We start from the raw sequence: 20,227 nt of genomic DNA, 5'->3' as shown, positions 1-20,227 counted from the left end.
CTGGGACCACTGGGGGGATGGTGTCTAGCCCCCAAAGCTGCTTCTTGCTGGCACCCCTCACCTCTATGCCTCTGTCTTACACAGGAGGGGACCTCCTCTAGGGCAGAGCCTGGTGCCACCCAAGGCACTCAGAGACTGCCTGCTTGGTGGCCCTCACTTAGATCAAATGCAACTGCCCAGAAGACCCAAATTCACTCCTGTGGAACCATCTTCCCTGCCATTTTGGGGACTCTTGCCTTGTGCCAGGCACTGTGTAAGCACTTTCCATATATAGCTTTCTGTCATTCTCCTAGTGGCCACGTCATCCTACAGGTGAGAAAACTGAGGCTGGTGCAGGTGGTGAGAAGTGCAGCTGGACTGAGGGCCGCCTCCCTCTGGCCCTGGAGCCCCCTGGGCTTGATATGACCTCAAGGCACCCAGACCTGTCCTCACGCGGCTGTCCTCCTTTCTCCCAGGAAGTGGCAGTGAGATTTAGTGGTTGACATGATGCTAGTAGGCAGGGGCCTTCAGAGTGATGAAGCCAGGCACTTACGATAGCCCCAGACCACCAGCAGGGCCTATAGCAGGCCACGGCCACGGCCAGGCCCTGGACTCAGAATCTCCTGGAGAGGAGCTGGCTGCTCAGAGCTGCAGCCACAGCCACGCCAGCTCAGGTAGCTGCTGGGTCCACTTTGCAGCCCCCACAGAGTCAAAGGCTAGCCCAGTCCAGCTGATACTTTGCAAAGGTGAGGAACTGGGTATTTTTAAGCTCACAGAATAAGGAGCTAAATCTATCCACAAGCCTGAGAAAGGATTAGGAAGAGGCCAATGTGTATGCTGTGACTCAGAGCCAAAGCTTGCAGAATAGGCCAGACCATAGTCAGTCACCCCACTGTCGTCCCCACCAAGTCGTGGGCCCAGCAGAGAAGAGGACGGAGGGGTTTGGACCAACTGGGCCTCGTGGGTCACTGCTAAGGGCTTCCCCCTCCCCTGATGGTCCATGTGGCTTGTGTGCTGTCCATGGACCCAAGAACGTGCAGCACCCCGTCAGGCGCCAGGAGGGACATGGGGCCAGTGCTCAGTAAACACGGCCGCATGAGTGAACAGGCCCAGTGCCCCAGGGCGGCTCCAGCTGACCTGTGCTCATGCATGTCTGCCCTCTGGCCTCTCAGGAAATGACAGTGAGATGAGACCTTGTGGTGGACAGATGCCAGGTGAAAGGGGGTGCGGCCAGGGTTTGGGACAGTGTCTGGGAGCGCGCTGGTGTAGATTTGACTGGACAGTGATTTGGTCACTGCATTCCCTCTTGCCTTTCATGGCCCTCGAACAGCTCCACGGGGCTTATGATTCATTATGGACACGTGTGTGGGGAGGGGGCACATCACCAGAGGGCAATCAGCAAAAGGTAACTATGAGCCAAATCCAACCAGGACATTTTGGAGGCTATGGCCTGTGACTTCTCAGGCTGTGGCCCCCTTGCTTCAGGGGGCGATCCTGAGAGTATCCTCCTGGTGGCCTTCCCTGTGCAGGGCAGGGTGGCCTGGGAGGTGTCCCAGGAAGCCAAGCTCCTGCCCCCCATTCTGCACATGATAGAGCCCCATCGATCTTCCCTTCTGGAGAACACATGGCTTATATGAGCCGGGCTTCTTCAACATTCGAGAGTCGAATTCTGAAAAAGCATCTCGTACCCCCACCCCCACAGGTTGTAGGACTATTTTTGCAAAGCAGCCCAAATGGAGGATTGAAGGCTGCCTTACGCTGACCTTAAAGAGACAGCAAAGGATTTGCGCTGCCAGCCGTGGGCTGGAGCGAGCCTGCCTTCGGGGCCTACACAAGGGCCTGTTGTTCTGGGTATCAATTGGGGCCGGTGTGGGGTTACAATGAGGCCTTTCAAAGAGACAAAGCGCCTCTGGACAGGCTGAGTGTCCCTGCACACGTGGGCATCCGCCCAGGGCATTTAAAATAACGCGATTTGAAAAAACAGATTTGAAGTGATTTTTCCCACTCCGCGCTATTCAGTGGCCTTTGTTCTGTCTGCATCATACCCGGCGACAGCAGCTTCTAAGAGCTGGGGCGCTGGAGCAGACATGGGGGTTCCTAGCTGTGGCTGCTCTCTTCCTTCACAGGTAACGAGATCATCACACTGCCAGGCTCTCTAGAGGGTATCAGAGAGGTTGGATTCACACAGGGTGCTCGGCTGCCAGGACTCCCTTCAGCCGGAGGCAGGCACCCGGGACATACAGCATGAGATGACTTCTCAGCGCCACTGGGTGCCAGGTGCTGCTTGAAGTGCTTTACTTCTTCACTTAATCCTGTGACGACCTTATGTGGTGGATACAATTTAGATGAGGACTCTGAGGCACAGAGAGGTTAAGTGACTTACCCAAGGTCACACAGCAAGTAGGCGTGGATCCTGATTCCAGCAGAGTGGCTCCAGGGCCTCTGAGGCTAACTGTCATGCTTCATGTCTCACTGTGACAGGGTCCTTGTCCCTCTAGGAGCAGGGGACACATGCTAAGAAGTCCTTCATACCCACAATACTGACTTTACCAATACCTAAAACTCGAAATGGCACTTGAGGAGTGTCAGGAAAACCCAGCCGGGAGCCCAACCTGCTAGGGAGGGATGTCTGAGATGAGGGAGACTTTGCCATACAAAGAAGTCAGAAAGGGCTTCCCTGGGCAAAGCAAGGGTGATCTGGGCCAGGTGTGTGTCGAAGGCTGGGGGGTGTGGGGGTGCCTTAGGAGGTTATGAGGTCCAGGGCTGGTCCTGGAGGCAGAGCTGAGCTTGGCTTTCACCCAAGGGGCAAGCCCTGTGGGGTATCTGTTGGGCAGTGGCAGCCGTCCAGCCAAGAGACGCTGTGGGTGTGGGCGGGCAGGCTGCAGGCTGGACCAGGGAGATGGGAGAGATGTGGCCAGATTTTGGTGAACTGAGAGTAGCCAAAGGGAGTGGCCGAGGGCACGGATCCCTGAGCCCGCCCACGTGTGTGGCCCCTCTCAGCCTCAGCTTCCTGTCTGCAGAATGGGAATATTAGTTCCGCCTCACAGGCAGCTGGGAGGATTTGAGGACTCGGTTCAGATAAGTCCCTGGGACCAAGGACATCTCAGGAAGTACCGGCCGCTGTTATCATTGTGGGAATGAAGAAAAAGAAGGTCTAGAATGATCCTGAAGTGTCCAGCCTGGGCAGACGATGGCTATTCACATTATGCTTATTCATTAACCATGTTGTTGGCATTATGTCATGAACTTGGGCTGGTACTTTTGCTTTTTCCCATAGAACTGAACGTTTAATCAGCCATGACATAGTTTAAAATAGTCCCACTTAGGAAACCAAGCTCCAGTGCTTTGGGGAGAGGCCATTCCTGCCACAGCCCCTGACACTGAGGGAGGAGCTCCCAGAGGGCCTGAGAGGTCACAGTCACTGGGCAGGCCTCTCCACTCCCTTGCCCCGGGCATGAGCAGCCAAGCCAGAGAAGCCTCAGCCACCAGCACAGCAGCACCGGGAGGAGCCCAGGAATTTACAGATGAAGAGCCCAGGCCCCAGGAGGGTGGGAGTCTGGCCCAGGGCACCAGACAAGTCAGTGCCAGGGTGGCCTCGGCCCCGCCTCCCAGGCTCCCTCCCCTGTGAGCCCTTGCTGCCCGCCTCTCCTATGGTACCTCACCACTTCCCACACTGAGGCAGAGGGAGAGACGGGGGCTGGTGAGAGCAAGGAGTAACCCATGATAAAGACAGGGCAAGGGGGCAAAAAGGGCCTGGGGAGGCTCGCTGAAGGCAACTTCCAGGTCTGTTGCCCACTGGGAGTCTGGCCCCGTGGCCTCCACTTTCTAGGGTGAGAGCTAGTGACACCTGTGGATCATGCAGTACAGGCCTCCACCGGTGGCTGGAATAAGGCGCATGGCTGCCCCTCACATCATGCACACATCACCCAGCACAGCCCAGGTGTGTTGTACCATGGTTGTTAGGTGGCATGATGGTGGTGATGAGGATGTAATCTACTGGCTTAAACCCTGCCCAGCTCACATACTCCCTCCTCCAGGGTGCTACACCTGTCCCACTCCTGCTTCTGGGCATCTTGGCTCCCCACACCCCACCTGCTGTCCTTAAGCCTGCAAGCCCCCACCCTCCAGACCCCACTCCCGAGATTCCACTGCCTCCCAGACACCATGGCTGGGTCTCTGCTGATGCTCACCCATAGCCACCCTCAACAGGCTAGGAGGACTGAGGGGCCCGCGCAGCCCCCCAGGACAGGTGTTGGCCGAGGGAAGAGGAAGAGAACTGACCCTGAGGGCCCCATCCATGGTTCATCCCTGCCACGAAGCCAGGAGACGGTGGCCCGCAGGGGAAGTGCAGGTGGAAGGACAGCATATTTTCATGGGCTACTCACTTCTACAATCGGGGTTGGGGCCTCCAATCTAGGCCTGTGCCCCACCTTGGACAAACAATGACAGGAATGTGCACCGAGACAGCGTGCTCAGCCAAGCCAGCCTGGGCGGCCAGTTGCTGGGATAGGGCCTGCCTTGCCCTTCACCCCACTTTCTGAGGTGGGCAGTTTTCTGACCGGTGAAGGTGAAAGATGCCCAGTTCTCTGGTGGCTGTCCCCACAGAGTGCACTCTCGGACACTGGCACTGTCCCTGCTGGAATGGAAGGGGCAGGGTTTCTGGCCTCACTTGGCGGGAAGGTGGGTAGAAAGAGGTTATGGAGGGAGAGAGAAAGCTGGCCACACGGTCAGTCTCGTGCCCCATCCCACTCGCTCCATCTGCTGAATGCCGTTACCTCCTGTATCAAACATGAGGCCCCACAGCGGCCGGTGTGCATTCTCCATGTGACTGGAACTAAGAGCTCCGCACTTGTTCTCCACTGTCACCTCGAGACAGTCCTCCTAGGGAGATGCTACAGTCCTTTCCACCATGCAGATGAGGAAGCGGGTTCTCTGAGGCTGAAGCGTGCCCAGCTAACGCCACACACAGATTAAGCCAGGCAAAGGCATCACGTAGACTTCTGCATCCTCAGTGTTCCCTCTCTCCCTGTGAGTCTGTCTTCCCTTGAGCACTCTTCCCACCCTCGCCCCGTACGCAGACTGCGCTGGATGCACACTCTCTGCTGTCCCGGCTTCCCTCTGAGGCTTAAAAGGGCTACTGTTCCCAACGATGCCTGCACTTTGGCCAGGGACCCTCGAAAATCTGCAAAGAAGGTGCTCCTAGTGGTGCATGGGGTACCAGAATGGGGAGTATTTGGGGATTTGGAAAGCAAAAACCTAATGTTTTACAGTAAAACTTACTGGTGGGGTGCAGTGGCTCATGCCTATAATCCCAGTACTTTGGTGGGAGGTTCGCTTGAGTTGGAGACCAGCCTGGGCAACACAGGGAGACCCTGCTTCTACAAAAACAAATGTAATTATCTGAGCATGGTGGTGTGCGCCTGTGTTTCCAGCTATTCAGGAGGCTGAGGTGGGAGGATCTCCTGAGCCCAGGAGGTTGAGACTGCAGTGAGCTGTGATTGAGCCACTGCACTCCAGCCTGGGTGACAAAGCAAGATCCTGTCTCCAAAAAAAAAAAGAAAAAATAGTGTTTACTATATACCCCAAACAGGGATGGTGCTAATCTTTTGACCTAACAGGACTCGGATGAGACTTTAGTAAAGAAGACAGTTGCCTGGTCCTGTTTTGCTGTCTGTGTTGTTTCAGGGGAATAGAATGCAAGCATTTCCCACTCCAGACAGGCAGGTCCCCAGGCCCCAGCAGTGGCCTGGTCCTGACATAGGGTCCAGGTTTGGGAAGAGGCCGGCTGTTCAGGTCTGTTCACTCCTTCCTGCTCTGAATCCTCTGTCTTGCTGAGCATATGCTTCCCGCAGGGGTGAGAGGACAAACCCAGAGGAGCAGCCCCTCCACCCAGTGCTTGAGGAGCTGTAAGCAAGCCCCAGCAGACTCAAGCAAGCGCCAGTCGAGTTAATTCCCAGACAGCTGTGAGGGAGAACAGGCTGCAGAAGCCATCTGAGGTCTGCAGCGAGTGGTTGGGGACAGAGAGAGGTGCAAGGGACAGGCATGGATGACAGCGCCCCTTCCTTGGGCACCAGCACACTGACAGCCGTGGTTCTGGCATGTGGCCTTGGCTCCGTGGGGCCTCCACATCCACACACAGACCCTTGTGAAGTGCAAAGCCGTGGTCCGGCCACCTGCCCAGACAGTGGGCGCCAGGGAGCCTTCCTTCCTCCCCAGCCACGGAGACACAGCCCTCTCCCTTCCTGCCCTCCTACCCGGGGTGCTGAGAACAGTCTGTGGCTTCACAGAATCGGTGCACCCTTGCCTCCTACCCAAGCAGCGCCTCAGCCAGCGACTGAAGCATCCTGTGGAACTCACTCACTCCTCAAGCCCGTATTGGTCACTCCCTTTGGCACAGGGAGTAACTTGACCTCCTACTTCTAAAAATAGAAATGTTTTAATAAAAAAAAAAAAAGAAACTTCCCTATTAAAGGAAGGGACCCTTCCTGGACCCCTTCTTCCTGCCCATCCCCCCCCCTCTACAAACCCACCTCCATCCTCCCAGTCACATCCACCCCCAACTGCCAGACTCGGGCCTCCTTCCAACGCAGCTATCTCCCGCATCTTCAGTGGCTGTTCTGCTCCCTGCGGGGTCACCCCTACGGCATCCAGTCCAATCTCTGCATCCTTCAAGACAACAGCACCACCAACACAACCAAAACCAGATGAATACATAAGCAAAAATGAAAATGCGAAAATCTCACAACACCCAAATCACATCAGACCCAAGAAAACCGCCAGTCCCGCTCCTCTTCTCCCCTGCCCAGCCCGACTCCTTGAAAGAGTCAGCCCACAACTCTGCCCATTCCTCTGCCTCCAGTGTGCTCTGTTCGTTTGTGTTAGTAATCCTTACATTTTTATTTCTACCAAGCATAGATGTGAACATGGTTTGAAGGGTCAAATAGTTCATAAAAACTCCCAATACTCCCTGCACTCCTGCCCTCCTGCACCCTCCTCTTCCCCTAGAGGCAGAGAGGCAGCCGCTTCCACCTCTCATGCTAATTGTGTTGGCATTTGCTCTGTGTGTAAATAACAAGTCTGTGTTGAAACTTCCTGGGTTTTTAGATTCAGGTTTTCTTGCTGGGCGTGATGGTTCACACTTGTAATCCCAGCCCTTAGGGAGGCAGAGACAGGAGAATTGTTTGAGCACAGGAGACCTGCCTGGGCAACACAGCCAGGCCCTGTTCTCCACAAAAAGGAAAAAAAAAAAAAAAAAAAGTAGATTTACAGACTCCTCACTTCCTCACTTTGGATGATGAGAATTGAGCTCTTGTCCTTCTCCATCCCCACCTCCTGCATTCAGTTCCTCTCCCTTCACCCTCCTGTGTGGCTGCGTGGTAATCTTCTGCAGGTCAGAATTCATCCTTTGTAGCGCTGTATTAAGCTATGTCATGCTATTCAGAGATAAGCCATTCAGTGCACCAGAACTACTTTTCCTTTCTTTTGTTTCCTATGAGGCTAATAATTGCCTGCGGTTTGGGGTTTTATGGGGTTTTTTTGGTTGTTTTTGTTTTTGTTTTTCAAGAGAAGGGGCTTATTTTCTTCTATTTACTTATTAATTCAACTCAAATCTGGTGACAATATTTTTTTTTGAGACAGAGTCTCGCTCTGTTGTTCAAGCTGGAGTGCAGTTGCACGATCACAGTTCACTGCAGCCTCAATCTCCCAGGCTCAAACCGTCCTCCCACCTCAGCCTCCTGAGTAGCTGGGACTACAGATGTGCACCCACAGGCTCAGCTGATTTTTTTCTTTGTAGAGACAAGGTCTCACTATGTTGCCCAGGCTGGTCCAAACTCCTGGGCTGTGACAATTTTTTAAGTCTCCCTCAAGATCATCAGACACATCAGGTATTCTTCCTCCTCCTGGGAGGTCTCTCCCAGTGCCTTCCCACCCTCGCTGGGTGCCCTCAATGCCTGGGGTCCACGGTCCCTGCGTCATCTTCCTGGGTGCCCCTCCTCGCCCCTGTGCCCCTCTCTCCTTTCCTGCTGTGCGCACAGCTAGCTTTTGCTCCTGTTAGGCTCACTCATGCGAGGACACGTGCTCCAGTGACCTCCTAGGAAACTGTTTAATGGGAGTTGAGATGGCTGGGTTTTAGACTGCTACTGTTGGACAATGTTTTATTCTACCTTCATCCTTGATTAATAGTTAAGCTGAGAATAAAATTGGGGTTAAAAGTAATTTTCTTTCAAAATGTGAGAGGCATAGTTCTATTGCATTCAAGCTTCCAGAGTTATATTTCTTCCATGATTTCCTCTGCTATTTTTCTGTCCTGTTTAGGGCTTTCTATTATTTGTGTATCCAATTTTCTGGACTGGCTCTCTAAGCTTCTTTATTTTACTGTCTTCTTTTTTTTTTTTTTTTTTTTTTTTTGAGACAGAGTCTCACTCTGTAGCCCAGGCTGGAGTGCAGTGGTGCTATCTCGGCTTACTGCAACTTCCACCTCCCTGATTCAAGCGATTCTCCTGCCTCAGCCTTCTGAGTAGCTGGGACTACAGGCATGCGTCACCACACCTGGTTAATTTTTGTATTTTCAGTAGAGACGGGATTTCATCATGTTGGTCAGGCTGGTCTCAAACTCCTGACCTCGTGATCCACCAGCCTCGGCCTCCCAAAGTGCTGGGATTACAGGCATGAGCCACTGTGCCCGGCTATTTTACTATCTTCTATCTCTTTGTTATTTTGCTCTACTTTCTGGGAAGTTCCTCAAATTTGTCGTCCTATCCTTCTACTGAGTTTTTAATTTTTATTGTTAATTTTTAAAAACTTATTTCTAAGAGCTTTCTTTTGTGCTCTGATTTTTCTTTTCAAAGTCATCCTTCTTTGCTTCATGGATCTATTATCTTTTCTTTTGTCCCCTCCTAGGATATGAATAATCGTATGGATGTTTTCTTCTCCTTTATACTCACTTTTTGTTTCTTTTGATCTCTCTGTTTTATATTAAAGGCATTCCTGGGATTTCTGGAAATCTTTGTTTAATAGCTTATATTTTAAAAACAACCTTATTGGGGCTGGGCACGGTGGCTCACGCCTATAATCCCAGCACTTTGAGAGGCCAAGGCGGGTGGGTCACCTGAGGCCAGGAGTTTGAGACCAGCCTGGCCAACATGGTGAAACCTCGTCTCTACTAAAAATACAAAAATTTGCCTGGTATGGTGCTGCGCATGCCTGTAGTCCCAGCTACTCGGGAGACGGAGGCAAGAGAATCGCTTGAGCCCAGGAGGTTGCAGTGAGCCAAGATCACATCACTGCACTCCAGCCTGGGCGACAGAGTGAGACTCTGTCTCAAAACTAATAACAAATTAATTAATTAAAACAACCTTATTGAGGCACAATTTGCATTTAATAAAAGACAACTATTTTCCACGTACATTTTGATAAGTTTGGCACATACACGCATGCATGTAACAACCACGACAATCAAAAGAAAGAACATTTCCGTCACATAATATAGTTCCTGTGCCCTTTCCCAGTCAATCCCCACCATCCTCACCCCTCAGTCCCAGGCAACCACTAATCTACTTTCTTCACTATGGATTAGATTTGTCATTTCTAGCATTTTATATAAATAAAATCTTACACGGAATACTCATACACAGTGTACACGGTGCCTGCATTCTTTTGTTCAGCATGATGTGCATGAAATTCATTCATGTTGTTGAGTGCTTCAGCAGTTCATTTCTTCTTATTGCTGTTTTTCCCCAGTAACCCATTGTATGAATATGTCTTTATTTATTCATCCATCTGCCAATGGACATTTGGCTTGGTTCAGTTTTAATTATTATGACTAAAGCTGCTAGGAACATTCACTTAAAAGTCTTTGTGCGCGCATATCTAGTTGCAGAGTGGCCAAGTCAAATTGTCAGTGAATCTTAGGTTTTTTAGGAAACCATCAAAATGGTTTCTGAAACGGTTGTACCATTTGCCATTCCCATCAAAAATGTGTGAGAGTTCCAGTTTCTCCACATCTTCTATTATCAATCTTTTAAAATTTTAGCCATTCTTATGGGTACATAGTGGTAGCCCTTTGAGGTTTTAATATGCATTTCCCCAACAATTAATGATGTTGGACAATTTTTCATGTGATTATTGGTTATTTGTATAGCTTCTTTTGTGAAGTGTGCATTCAAATCTTTTGCATATTTTCTATTAGACGATGATAGATAGATAGACTCAATTCTTGTTAACCACAGTAGTTATGTTCTATAAACTCAACACAAACACTGAATTAGAGAATACTGAACTGCTGCTCATACGATAAACATAGGATTAGGTTCTTATGAGCCTATGGTCACAATATTTTTATCAGGTGAGAAATATGTAACCTTGTTTTATATGAATTTCTGTTTAGAGACACGCTTATTTAACGTATGTCATTGATTCATTAACATTGAAATAATAGCCAACAGCACTATAACTCATGCCTGAACAAAGCTGGTCTAACACATGTATTTTCTCACAAGGCACATGGAAGCACACTCAAGCATTCGACAGCACTTCAGCACTGTGCTTGAGGGCCATTGAACACAAAAGCACCAAATGTGAGAAAAGGGGCACTAAGTAGGCAACAAAAAGAACACTTGTTTACAGTGTGAGCTCACAATGTTGGGTTTGACAATGACTGCTTGAATATGATACCAAAAGCACAGGCAACAGAAGAAAAAGTAGGCAAATTGGACTTCATAAAAATTTAAAAGGCCGGGCGCGGGGGCTCACGCCTGTAATCCCAGCACTTTGGGAGGCTGAGGCAGGCGCATCACAAGGTCAGGAGATCGAGACCATCCTGGCTAACATGGTGAAACCCCGTCTCTACTAAAAATACAAAAAAATTAGCTGGGCATGGCAGCGTGCACCTGTAGTCCCAGCTGCTGGGGAGGCTGAAGCAGGAGAATGGTGTGAACCCGGGAGGTGGAGCTTGCAGTAAGCCCAGATTGCGCCACTGCACTCCAGCCTGGGAGACAGAGCAAGAGTCCATCTCAAAAAAACAAAAATTAAAAGTTTTGCGCACCAAAAGGCAACATGAACAGAGCAAAACACAACCAGCAGAATGGGAGAACATATTTGCAAATCATGTATCTGATAAGAGATTAATATACAGAATATATAGGGAACTCCTGAAACTCAGCAACATGAAAAGAAACAACCTGGCTGGGTGCGGTGGCTCACACTTGTAATTCCAGCACTTTGGGAGGCCAAGGCGGCTGGATTGCCTGAGCTTAGGAGTTCGAGACCAGCCTGGGCAACATGGTGAAACCCAGTCTCTACTAAAATACAAAAAACTAGCTGGCTGTGGTGGTGCACACCTGTAATTCCAGCTATTAGGGAGGCTGAGGCAAGAGAATCACTTGAACCTGGTAGATGGAGGTTGCAGTGAGCCGAGATCATGCTACTGCACTCCAGCCTGAGTGACAGAGCAAGACTCTGGGGTGTCTCAAAAAAAAAAAAAATTCTTTCAGCAATGTTTGGTAGTTTTCCTTGTACAAATCTTTCATCTCCTTAGTCAAGTTAATTCCTAAGCTTCTTTGTAATACTGTTGTAAATAGTATTATTTTTTCATAATTTCTTTTTCAGATTGTTCATTATTAGTATACAGACATGCAATAGGTTTGGGTGTATTTACTTGGTACCCTGCTACTTTGCTGAATTCATTTATTTTAACAGGTTTGTGCGTGTATGGAATCTTCAGGTTTTCTACATATGAGATAATATCTTCTTCAAACAGAGATAATTTACTTCTTCCTTTTCCATTTGGATGCCTTTTATTTCTTTTTCTTGCCTAGTTGCTCTGGCTAAGACTCAGTACTATGTAAATAGAAGTGGCCAAAGCAGGCATCCTTGCTTTGCTCCCTATCTTTTTTTTTTGAGACAGAGTTTCACTCTTGTTGCCCAGGCTGAAGTGCAATGGAGCAATCTTGGCTCACCCTAACCTCCGCCTCCCGGGTTCATGCCATTCTCCTTCCTCAGCCTCCCGAGTAGCTGGGATTACAAGCATGCGGCACCACACCAGGATAATTTTGTATTTTTAGTTGAGGCAGGGTTTTTCCATGTTGGTCAGACTAGTCTCGAACTCCCAACCTCGGGTGATCCACCCGCCTCAGCCTCCCAAAGTGCTGGGATTACAGGCGTGAGCCACCGTGCCTGGCTGCTTTGTTCCCAATCTTAAAGAGAACGTTTCAGTCTTCCAAGGATTGGTTTCGTGCTGAAGCTGCTCTCCTTGGCTTGCAGATGGCTGCCCCCTTGCTGCCTTGTCACATGGTTGGCCCTCTGTCCACTTGTACCTCTCGGTCCCTTGCATGTCCAGATTTCTTCTTATAAGGTCACCAGTCATACTGGATTAGGGCCCACCCTAATGGCCTCATTTTGACTTAATTACTTCTTTAACGGCTTTGTCTCCTAATGCAGTAACATTCTGCAGTACTGGGGATTGGGACTTCAACATGTGAATTTGAGGAAACAAAATACAGCCTGTAACAATGAAGACATTGATCCATGAAAGGGATGGAAAGGAGGACTCACATGCAGCTCTGAGGGGAAACAAGGAGGCCATGACCACATTTTCTCCTAAAAATAAATAAAAAATAAATAAATAAATAAACCACAACAGATAAAGTTAAAGCCCTCTTCTCCCATCACTCCCCCGCCAGAACCTCCCCAGAGGTGGCTGTGGTCATCTGTTTGGTGCAGAGCTGTCCAAACCTGACCCCCTAGGCTGGAGGATTTCCTCAGCTCCTATCTGTAAAGTGAAGTGATCTCTAGGCGGATCCATTGGAAGGGTCTGGAGAGGCACACACACTGATATTTGATTTGCTTATGGGCAGGGGCGTGTTTGTGTCCCACACGCTTGTTTTCAGACACTTTTCTCCACATGATCATATGTCCTATAGAACTCTGCACGTCTGGATAGATGCATATTACACATTGTTGATGAGGACTTTTGTCAACAGTCATTTAATTGTTACCACTGTTTAAAAACAGTACCAGGACTATCATGAATCTCTTCTGGGAGCATTTCTCGGGGTAGATGCCCAGAAGTGAAACTTCTCAGTAGTGGGTGATATATGTGCATTTTAAATTTTGACAGATAATGTTAAATGTGACCCCAAAATATATGAGTCTATTTCGTTCTATCCTCTCACCAACACATATTATCAATATTTTTAATTTTTGTAAAAAAAAAAGTCATTTGAACTCACATTTTTCTAATTGCTGGTGAGTTTCTGCACCTTTTTCATACACATATTGGTTATTTGTGTTTCTTCTTATGAGAATCATCTATTTATATCCTTTGCCTACTTTTCTACTGGGTTGTCCTTTCCTTCCAATCTGTCCCTCATATTTTAACACTGAGGATGTAATTTGTTGCGGAAAGTTTTTAGCATGGATGTCAAAATGTCAATCATGACTTCATGGCTTTGGATTTTTTGAGATTAAGACAACTTTCCCTATTTCTAAGCCACAAGCATATTCGTTTAGCTTTTTTACCCAAATTACAATAAACACTTTATACGCATGTTATTTTGTTGAAGGAAAAAGATTTTTCCTTCTCCGAGAGAAAGGCAGAGAGATCAAATCAGGACCCACGAACTCAGGCAAGTTCCACTACGATCTGTGATCCCTTCCCGGGAAGGTCAGCTCAGGTTGCTGGGTCATGTAGGTCTGCAGTTTCCTGGTCGGATCCGTCTTTGGGGTCTGTGTTTGCTTATTGTTTAGTGACCAGATACCCACTTCAGGTGCTGGAGGAAGAAGTCAAGCAAGGCTATGGCCCAGACCTGTGCTTTCTGCTTTAAGGGCTATAACCAAGCTCCAGAACACCCCATAGTCTGAGTTCACATCCTAGGCTCCTCCACTCACTAGCTGACAACACTGGGCGGGGACCTGACCTGCCTGTGTCCACTTGTCAGGGCTGTTGTGAGGATCAAATGAGATGATGCAGGGGAGCGCCAGGCCCAGAGCCTGGCCCACACAGCACTTAGAGCACTCACAAATGACTGCTGTTAACTAGCATATCAATTACTAACAGGCATATGCATTAACAATTATTAACATAGTGGTATTAATAGTGGAATTTGGTTATCATTGCTTTTACTTTTCCATGAAGTTAATTAGTCCGTATTGTGGGGTAGGAGTCTGACTTTATTTCCAAATTGGATAAACAATTGCTCCAACAGATAACCTGAAAGATCTTCTAAATTCCCATGCATGTATAGTAAAGATTCCAACTCTCTATCCTGTTCCATTAATTTCTTTCTTTTTTTTTTTTTTTTAGATGGAGTTTCACTCTTGTTGCCCAGGCTGGAGTGCAATGGCATGATCTCGGGTCACTGCAACCTCTGCCCCCCCGGGTTCAACAGATTCTCCTGCCTCAATCTCCTGAGTAGCTGTGATTACAGGTGCCCGCCGCCATGCCCAGCTAATTTCTGTATGTTTAGTAGAGACGGGGTTTCACCATGTTGGCCAGGCTGGTCTGGAACTTCTGACCTCAGGAGATCCACCCACCTTGGCCTCCCAAAGTGCTGGGATTACAGGCATGAGCCACTGCCCCTGGCCTGTTCCATTAATTTCTTTGCCTATTCTGGAAATGATGCCAACCTCTTAAAGGTGTTGCAGGAACAGAATAGTCAACACACTGAAAAGAATGTCTGGCATTGAGTACTATATATTTATATAAATTTAAGAATACTTAACCCATCCTGGCTAACACGGTGAAACCCCGTCTCTACTAAAAATACAAAAAATTAGCCAGGCATGGTGGCGGGTGCCTGTAGTCCCAGCTACTTGGGAGGCTGAGGCAGGAGAATGGCATGAACCTGGGAGGTGGAGCTTGCAGTGAGCCGAGATTGTGCCACTGCACTCCAGCCTGGGCGACAGAGCGAGACTCCGTCTCAAAAAAAAAAAGAATACTTAATCAACAAAAATTGTATATATTTATGGTGTACAACATGATGTTTTGATATATGTGTACATTGTGGAATGGCTAAATCAAGCTAATTAACATATGCATTACCTCACATAGTTTTCTGTGGTGAGAACATTTGAAATCTACTCTCTTAGCAATTTTAAAGAATGCAATACATTATTATAGCTATTGTCACCATGTTGTGCAACAGATCACTCCTGAATGTATTCTTCCCCACCGAGATTGTGTATACTTTGACTACCATCTCCTCAAAGTAACCACCATTCTACTTTCTGCTTCTATGAGTTCAACTTTCTTGGCTTGCACATGTAATCATACGGTATTTGTCAGTGTGTGAATAGCTTATCTCACTTAGCATGAAGTCCTCCCGCTTCCTGTGGTCTCTGTAACTTGTGCTCCATGCCTGGGATCTCTTTTGTGTTACTTTTTCTAACTGGCCATTGCTGGGGCATTGGCCACCTTATGATTTTTTATGGGGTCACCTGTATCGGGCCACCTTGAGCCTTGCTTGCATTTGCTCTAAGAGTCTGCCATTGATCCTCTTGGATTATCTGTGTGGACAATCATGTCCCCTGGAATGAAGACTGCTTTGTTCCTTTCTCTCCCTCCTCTTGGCTTGCTGTGCTGGGTCAGCTCCCAAGACGGAATTGAATGGTTAACGAGCAGGCATGCATGCCCTGTTCCCTACAGCAAAAGAAGAAATATTTCTAAGGTTTCACCATTCAGTCCCAGGCTTACTCTAGTAAGCACCATTTATCTCAACAAGGTTCCCTTCTACTCCTAGTTTGCCAAGAGACTTATCAAAAATGGGTGTGACTTTTTTCAGTTTTTAGGGGTCCCTCTTGGAGCAGATTGATCACAAGGCTTTCTTCTTTTAAACTGATGCTCTAGAAAATTACAGTCATAGACTATTGTTCAACCAGCCCTGGGGCCATTGTTCTGGCAGCCCTAGGGACACCCCAACCCCATCATATGAGGATTTTTCTTTCTCAGGGAGAAAGGCTGAGAGATCAAATCAGGACCCATGAACTCAGGCAAGTTCCACCACGATCTGTGATCCCTTCCCGGGAAGGTCAGCTCAGGTTGCTGCGTCATGTGGGTCTACAGTTTCCTGGCTGGATCCGTCTTTGGAAGCTGTGTTTGCTTATTGTTTAGTGACCAGATACCCCTTCAGGTCCTGAAGGAAGGAGTCAAGCAAGACTATGGCCCAGACCTGTGCTTTCTGCTTTAAGGGCTATAACCAAGCTCCAGAACACCCCATGCCCACTCTCAGAGCCCGCCTGTGGATTGCAGCCAAACCCATCTGTGTCCACCTGTGGGGCCACACGAGCCACCAGTTCTGGGGTCCAGGACATTCAGGTTCAGGAGAAATTGCACCTTGAAAGAGAGATGACCAGAGATGAGCAGCCTTTTAACTGGCCTCCATCTGTTGGTGTCTCAAAATTTCATCTGTCAGATACCAAAGGAATCAAAGAAAAGCTTCACCCAGAAAAGGGAATAATTCTTATTTCAGAATGTTCCACCACAGGACTACTGTAATGTTCTATAAATGTGCCATAATTTTTTTGGTATTTTTGCCTTTGGATGCATCCATGGAATTGACATGCCATTTTCTTTGTGTGTTGCCTGGACTTGGGAGCTTTAAAAAATACAGCCCAGGACTCAAGCCTTGGAAATTCTGATCCAGTTGCCAGGTGATGGACATTGAAATATGTTTTTTTTTTGTTTTTTTTTTTTTTTGAGACAGGGTCTCTCTCTCTCTCTCTGTGTTGCCGAGGCTGGAGTGCAGTGGTGCAATCACAGATAACTGCAGCCTTGAACTCTTGGGCTCAAGTATCCTCTTGCCTCAGCCTCCTAAGTAGCTGGGACTACAGGTGCATGCCACCATGCCCAGCTAATTTTTATTTTTTGTAGAGACACAGTCTTGCTATGTTGCCCAGGCTGGTCACAAACTCCTGGCTTTAAGCAGTCTCCCTGCCTCAGCCTCTGAAAACGCTGGGATTCCAGGGGTAAGCCACTGCACCTGGCGAGAAATCTGTATTTTTAAAGGGCTTTTTCAGAAGGTTCATTTATGGTCAGCCAGGTTTGAAAACCACTGACTGAGAAGGTAATGGAAGGTCCTGGCCTCAGCCTCATCATCATTGAGATCAAGGGGCTCCTGGAAGGTCTCAGAGATGGCATGGTCACCATGCTAATTCTAGCCCAAGTGGAGCAGGAATGTGTGTGTCTGGGTGCACCCTGCTGAGTCCAGCTCTCACTGGGGACTCAAGGAGACTCTAAACCTGTGGCTTCCATCCTGAGGGCTCTGGGAACCAGCTCTGCGCATTCATCTGCAGTCCAAGCCCCTTATACCCTCTAGTGTTGTTTTTCAAAATGTGTACCTGTGTTCACGGTGCCTACATTAAAAACACTGCTAACCTCAGAGCAGCTTTTTACAAACCTATATCTCCATCGACAGTCACTAGAAGTGTACCCACTATTAACATGTGTCTTCAGTAGAGGACCAACGTGCGAATTTAAAATATATGTATATTAAACAGAGCTCTTCAAGCATGGACGGGCTGGGAAGTCCTGGGGAGAGGGCCTCCCTGGAGCCAGTGGCCGCCTCTGAGTTAATGAGCAGCTGGGTGGCTGCTGCCCTGACCGCTGGGCAGGCGGTCACCCCACTCCCACCCCACTCGGGTGACAGCTGGCCCCGGGGCGGTCCAGGACTTGAGTCATCCCAGTCTGTGACAGGGAGGGCAAAGTTAGAGAGGAGGGCCTGGGACAGAGTGAGCCTTTTGACCATGGAACTGCCACTGCCTGGGGTGAGGGTGAGGGCACCGTGGCTGCCATCCTAGTGAAGCCCCACCCCACCTGACACTTCAGGCTGACTCTTAGATTCTTAGGAGAGTTCTCAGCCTGCCCAACATTGAGTGGAAGAGTCTGGGTGTTACTGGCCTCAAAGGCTTCTGTCAGGCCCACAAAGACACCATGAACAAGCCCTCAATACCTGGCCAACCGCATGGCTGACCCCATGGTCCTTCCCTAGGCGTGGGCAGGGGCTATGGAGGGTGATCTGGCCAGCGTCTGATTCATAGGCACAAATCAAAACAGCCACTGAAGCCCACGTGTCTTCCTGCGGGGAGGAAAGGAGATTTCACTCCTGCGCAGCCCAAGGGCACAAGAAGCCCAGGCCATATGGCCATCTGGAGAGGAGAGCACACCGGACACCTGAGGCTGTGTGAGGTGAAGGCCAGCAGTGTCCGGATGCTCCTGTGCTCAACAGCAAGTTCCCCAGGCCCCAGGCGCCCAGCTGGGAAATTCTGCTTGGTCCATGGTAAATGCCCTTTCTGAGAAGCAACCACGACCTTCTCAAGAACACTTCAGAGGCACTTTTGCTCCTTCTCCGCCAACCGACATCCTGTTTTGCTGGAACTCACGGGGCAGAGCCTACCCAGCTTTGTTACTGCACCCGCCCTCAGAGCTTTGCCACTTGTTTTCAGGCTGCCTCCGCCTCCAAACCCTGCGGAGCCCTCTCTGCCCCATGCTTTGAAGCAGTTTCTTTGGAAGCTGCTGCACAGCGGTAACAACAAGCAACAACTCAGGTCGCGTTCTTGTCAACGGAAGGGAGGGCCAGGTGGAACCACCAAGGGGGCCATTTCTGGCTCTGCTGGAGGCTGTCAGCTTCTGGTGGGAGCCACAGCCTGAGGGCAGCCAGGATGGCTCTGCTGGGAGGGAGACCCTGCCCAACCCTGGGAGCAGGTGACGAAGGCTCCTGGAGGCATGGTCACAGCCCTGGGTCCCAGAGGCGGGAACAAAGCCCCCAGGGCAGGTGGGTGAAGGCTGCTGGGGGTCAGAGGGGAAGCTTTGCTGCCTAGGAGCTCAGGCCAGGCTGAGAAGGGTAATGCCACAGAACACCTGGAAGGAGCAGGACAGCAGTCAGTGTTCCGGACGAGACTGCAGAGGGCCGGGGAGCTAAGCACCAAGGGGACGTCAGGAAGGGCCGTGAGGCCTCCTCTGAAGGCCACTGTGGCACCAGCATTCGCGAAGGGCCTGAATGACTCCTCTTTTAACGGACAGGCATCCAAGGGCTTCCTGAGAGCCACAGAAAGCCTGGTGCGTAGGTTGCTGCTTGCCTTCTAGGAATGATCTTGGATGTGCTGGTGGCCATTCCCCCTCCCTTTGGTGACCCCCCTGACATCTGCCCCAAGCGACTTCTCCAGGGCCAGCCTTAGGAGGCAGAGAGAGCCCTCTCCGGACTGCTGTCTCAGGCCCTGAGGGTGCCATGGGTTACATGTGTGTTTACATGAGTCTATGAGTTGAATCCCCATAAGCCTGGGGGAAGCACCATGTCTGAAGCAGCAGCTGCATTTGTAAGATGAAGATCTGAGCCAGTTTTTCATTATATCTGCAATGTTCATCAAGAAAGGGCCTTCAGGTTTGTGTTTACTAGACATGAATTGAGCTGTTTTCCAGGGATAAGAAAAAAATATTACAGCCCTGCTATGTGGGCACCCCATGGCAGCCCCCGGGTTAAGGCACAGCTTTCTTTCCAAGGAATCCCATTGCCAAAGATGAACCTTCAGGTAAGGGTTCAGAGCTGCTTGCTTGGGCAGATACTTCCAGCAGGGTTCCCAGAGATGTGAATCCATCTCCCCACAAAGGAATCTGTGCTCAGGCGCTGTGCCCAGGGATATTAAGATCTGCACCCTGGAAGCCTAAGGCTGTAGCCTCAGCCCCAGTTAAGGATCATGCAGTCTGGTCTGTCCCTTTGTTTTACAGATGGGGAAACTGAGGACCCAGAGGAAGCAAGAGCAGCCCCAGACCACACAACCCTCTTTTTATTATTCATTCACTGACTACACTTCAGAGGTTGGACCCATATCTCATTATTTGAACAGTAAATTGTATTTTCTTCCTGACCCTTGGTCTGTTGGGTCTCTCATTGCGCCATGCATCCAAGAAAGAACGTTCTGAAGATTTCCAGTGCCACCCCAATCCCTGTATCCTACTTTATGCTTGAAAGTGAAGCTCATGGTTTTTTTTCTACTTCAGGTTGTTTTAAAAACCACAATTGGTCAGGAGCGGTGGCTCACGCCTGTAATCCCAGCACTTTGGGAGGCCGAGGCGGGTGGATCACCTGAGGTCAGGAGTTAGAGACTAGCTTGGCCAACATGGTGAAACCCCGTCTCTACTAAATATACAAAAATTAGCCGGGCGTGGTGATGGGCCCCTGTAATCCCAACTACTAGGGAGGCTGAGGCTTGAACCCGGGACGCAGAGGTTGCGGTGAGCCGAGATTGCATCATTGCA

General features: G+C 49.4%; 1 protein-coding gene across 1 annotated transcript in view; it reads left to right on the top strand.

Moving 5' to 3' along the window:
- MAL (mal, T cell differentiation protein) overlaps positions 1 to 19,901 on the top strand; it is a 49,548-nt gene extending 29,647 nt beyond the window's left edge. The window contains exon 4 of the mRNA XM_063617707.1: positions 19,697 to 19,901. Within this exon, the coding sequence (XP_063473777.1) occupies positions 19,697 to 19,891 (195 nt within the window). The 3' untranslated portion in view covers positions 19,892 to 19,901. The remainder of the gene's footprint in view (positions 1 to 19,696) is intronic.
- Positions 19,902 to 20,227: the final 326 nt, after the last annotated feature.

The sequence above is a fragment of the Symphalangus syndactylus genome, chromosome 14 (assembly GCF_028878055.3).
Source record: "Symphalangus syndactylus isolate Jambi chromosome 14, NHGRI_mSymSyn1-v2.1_pri, whole genome shotgun sequence".
In the NCBI taxonomy this organism is placed as follows: domain Eukaryota; kingdom Metazoa; phylum Chordata; class Mammalia; order Primates; family Hylobatidae; genus Symphalangus; species Symphalangus syndactylus.
This window is presented reverse-complemented; position numbering and strand designations above follow the sequence as displayed.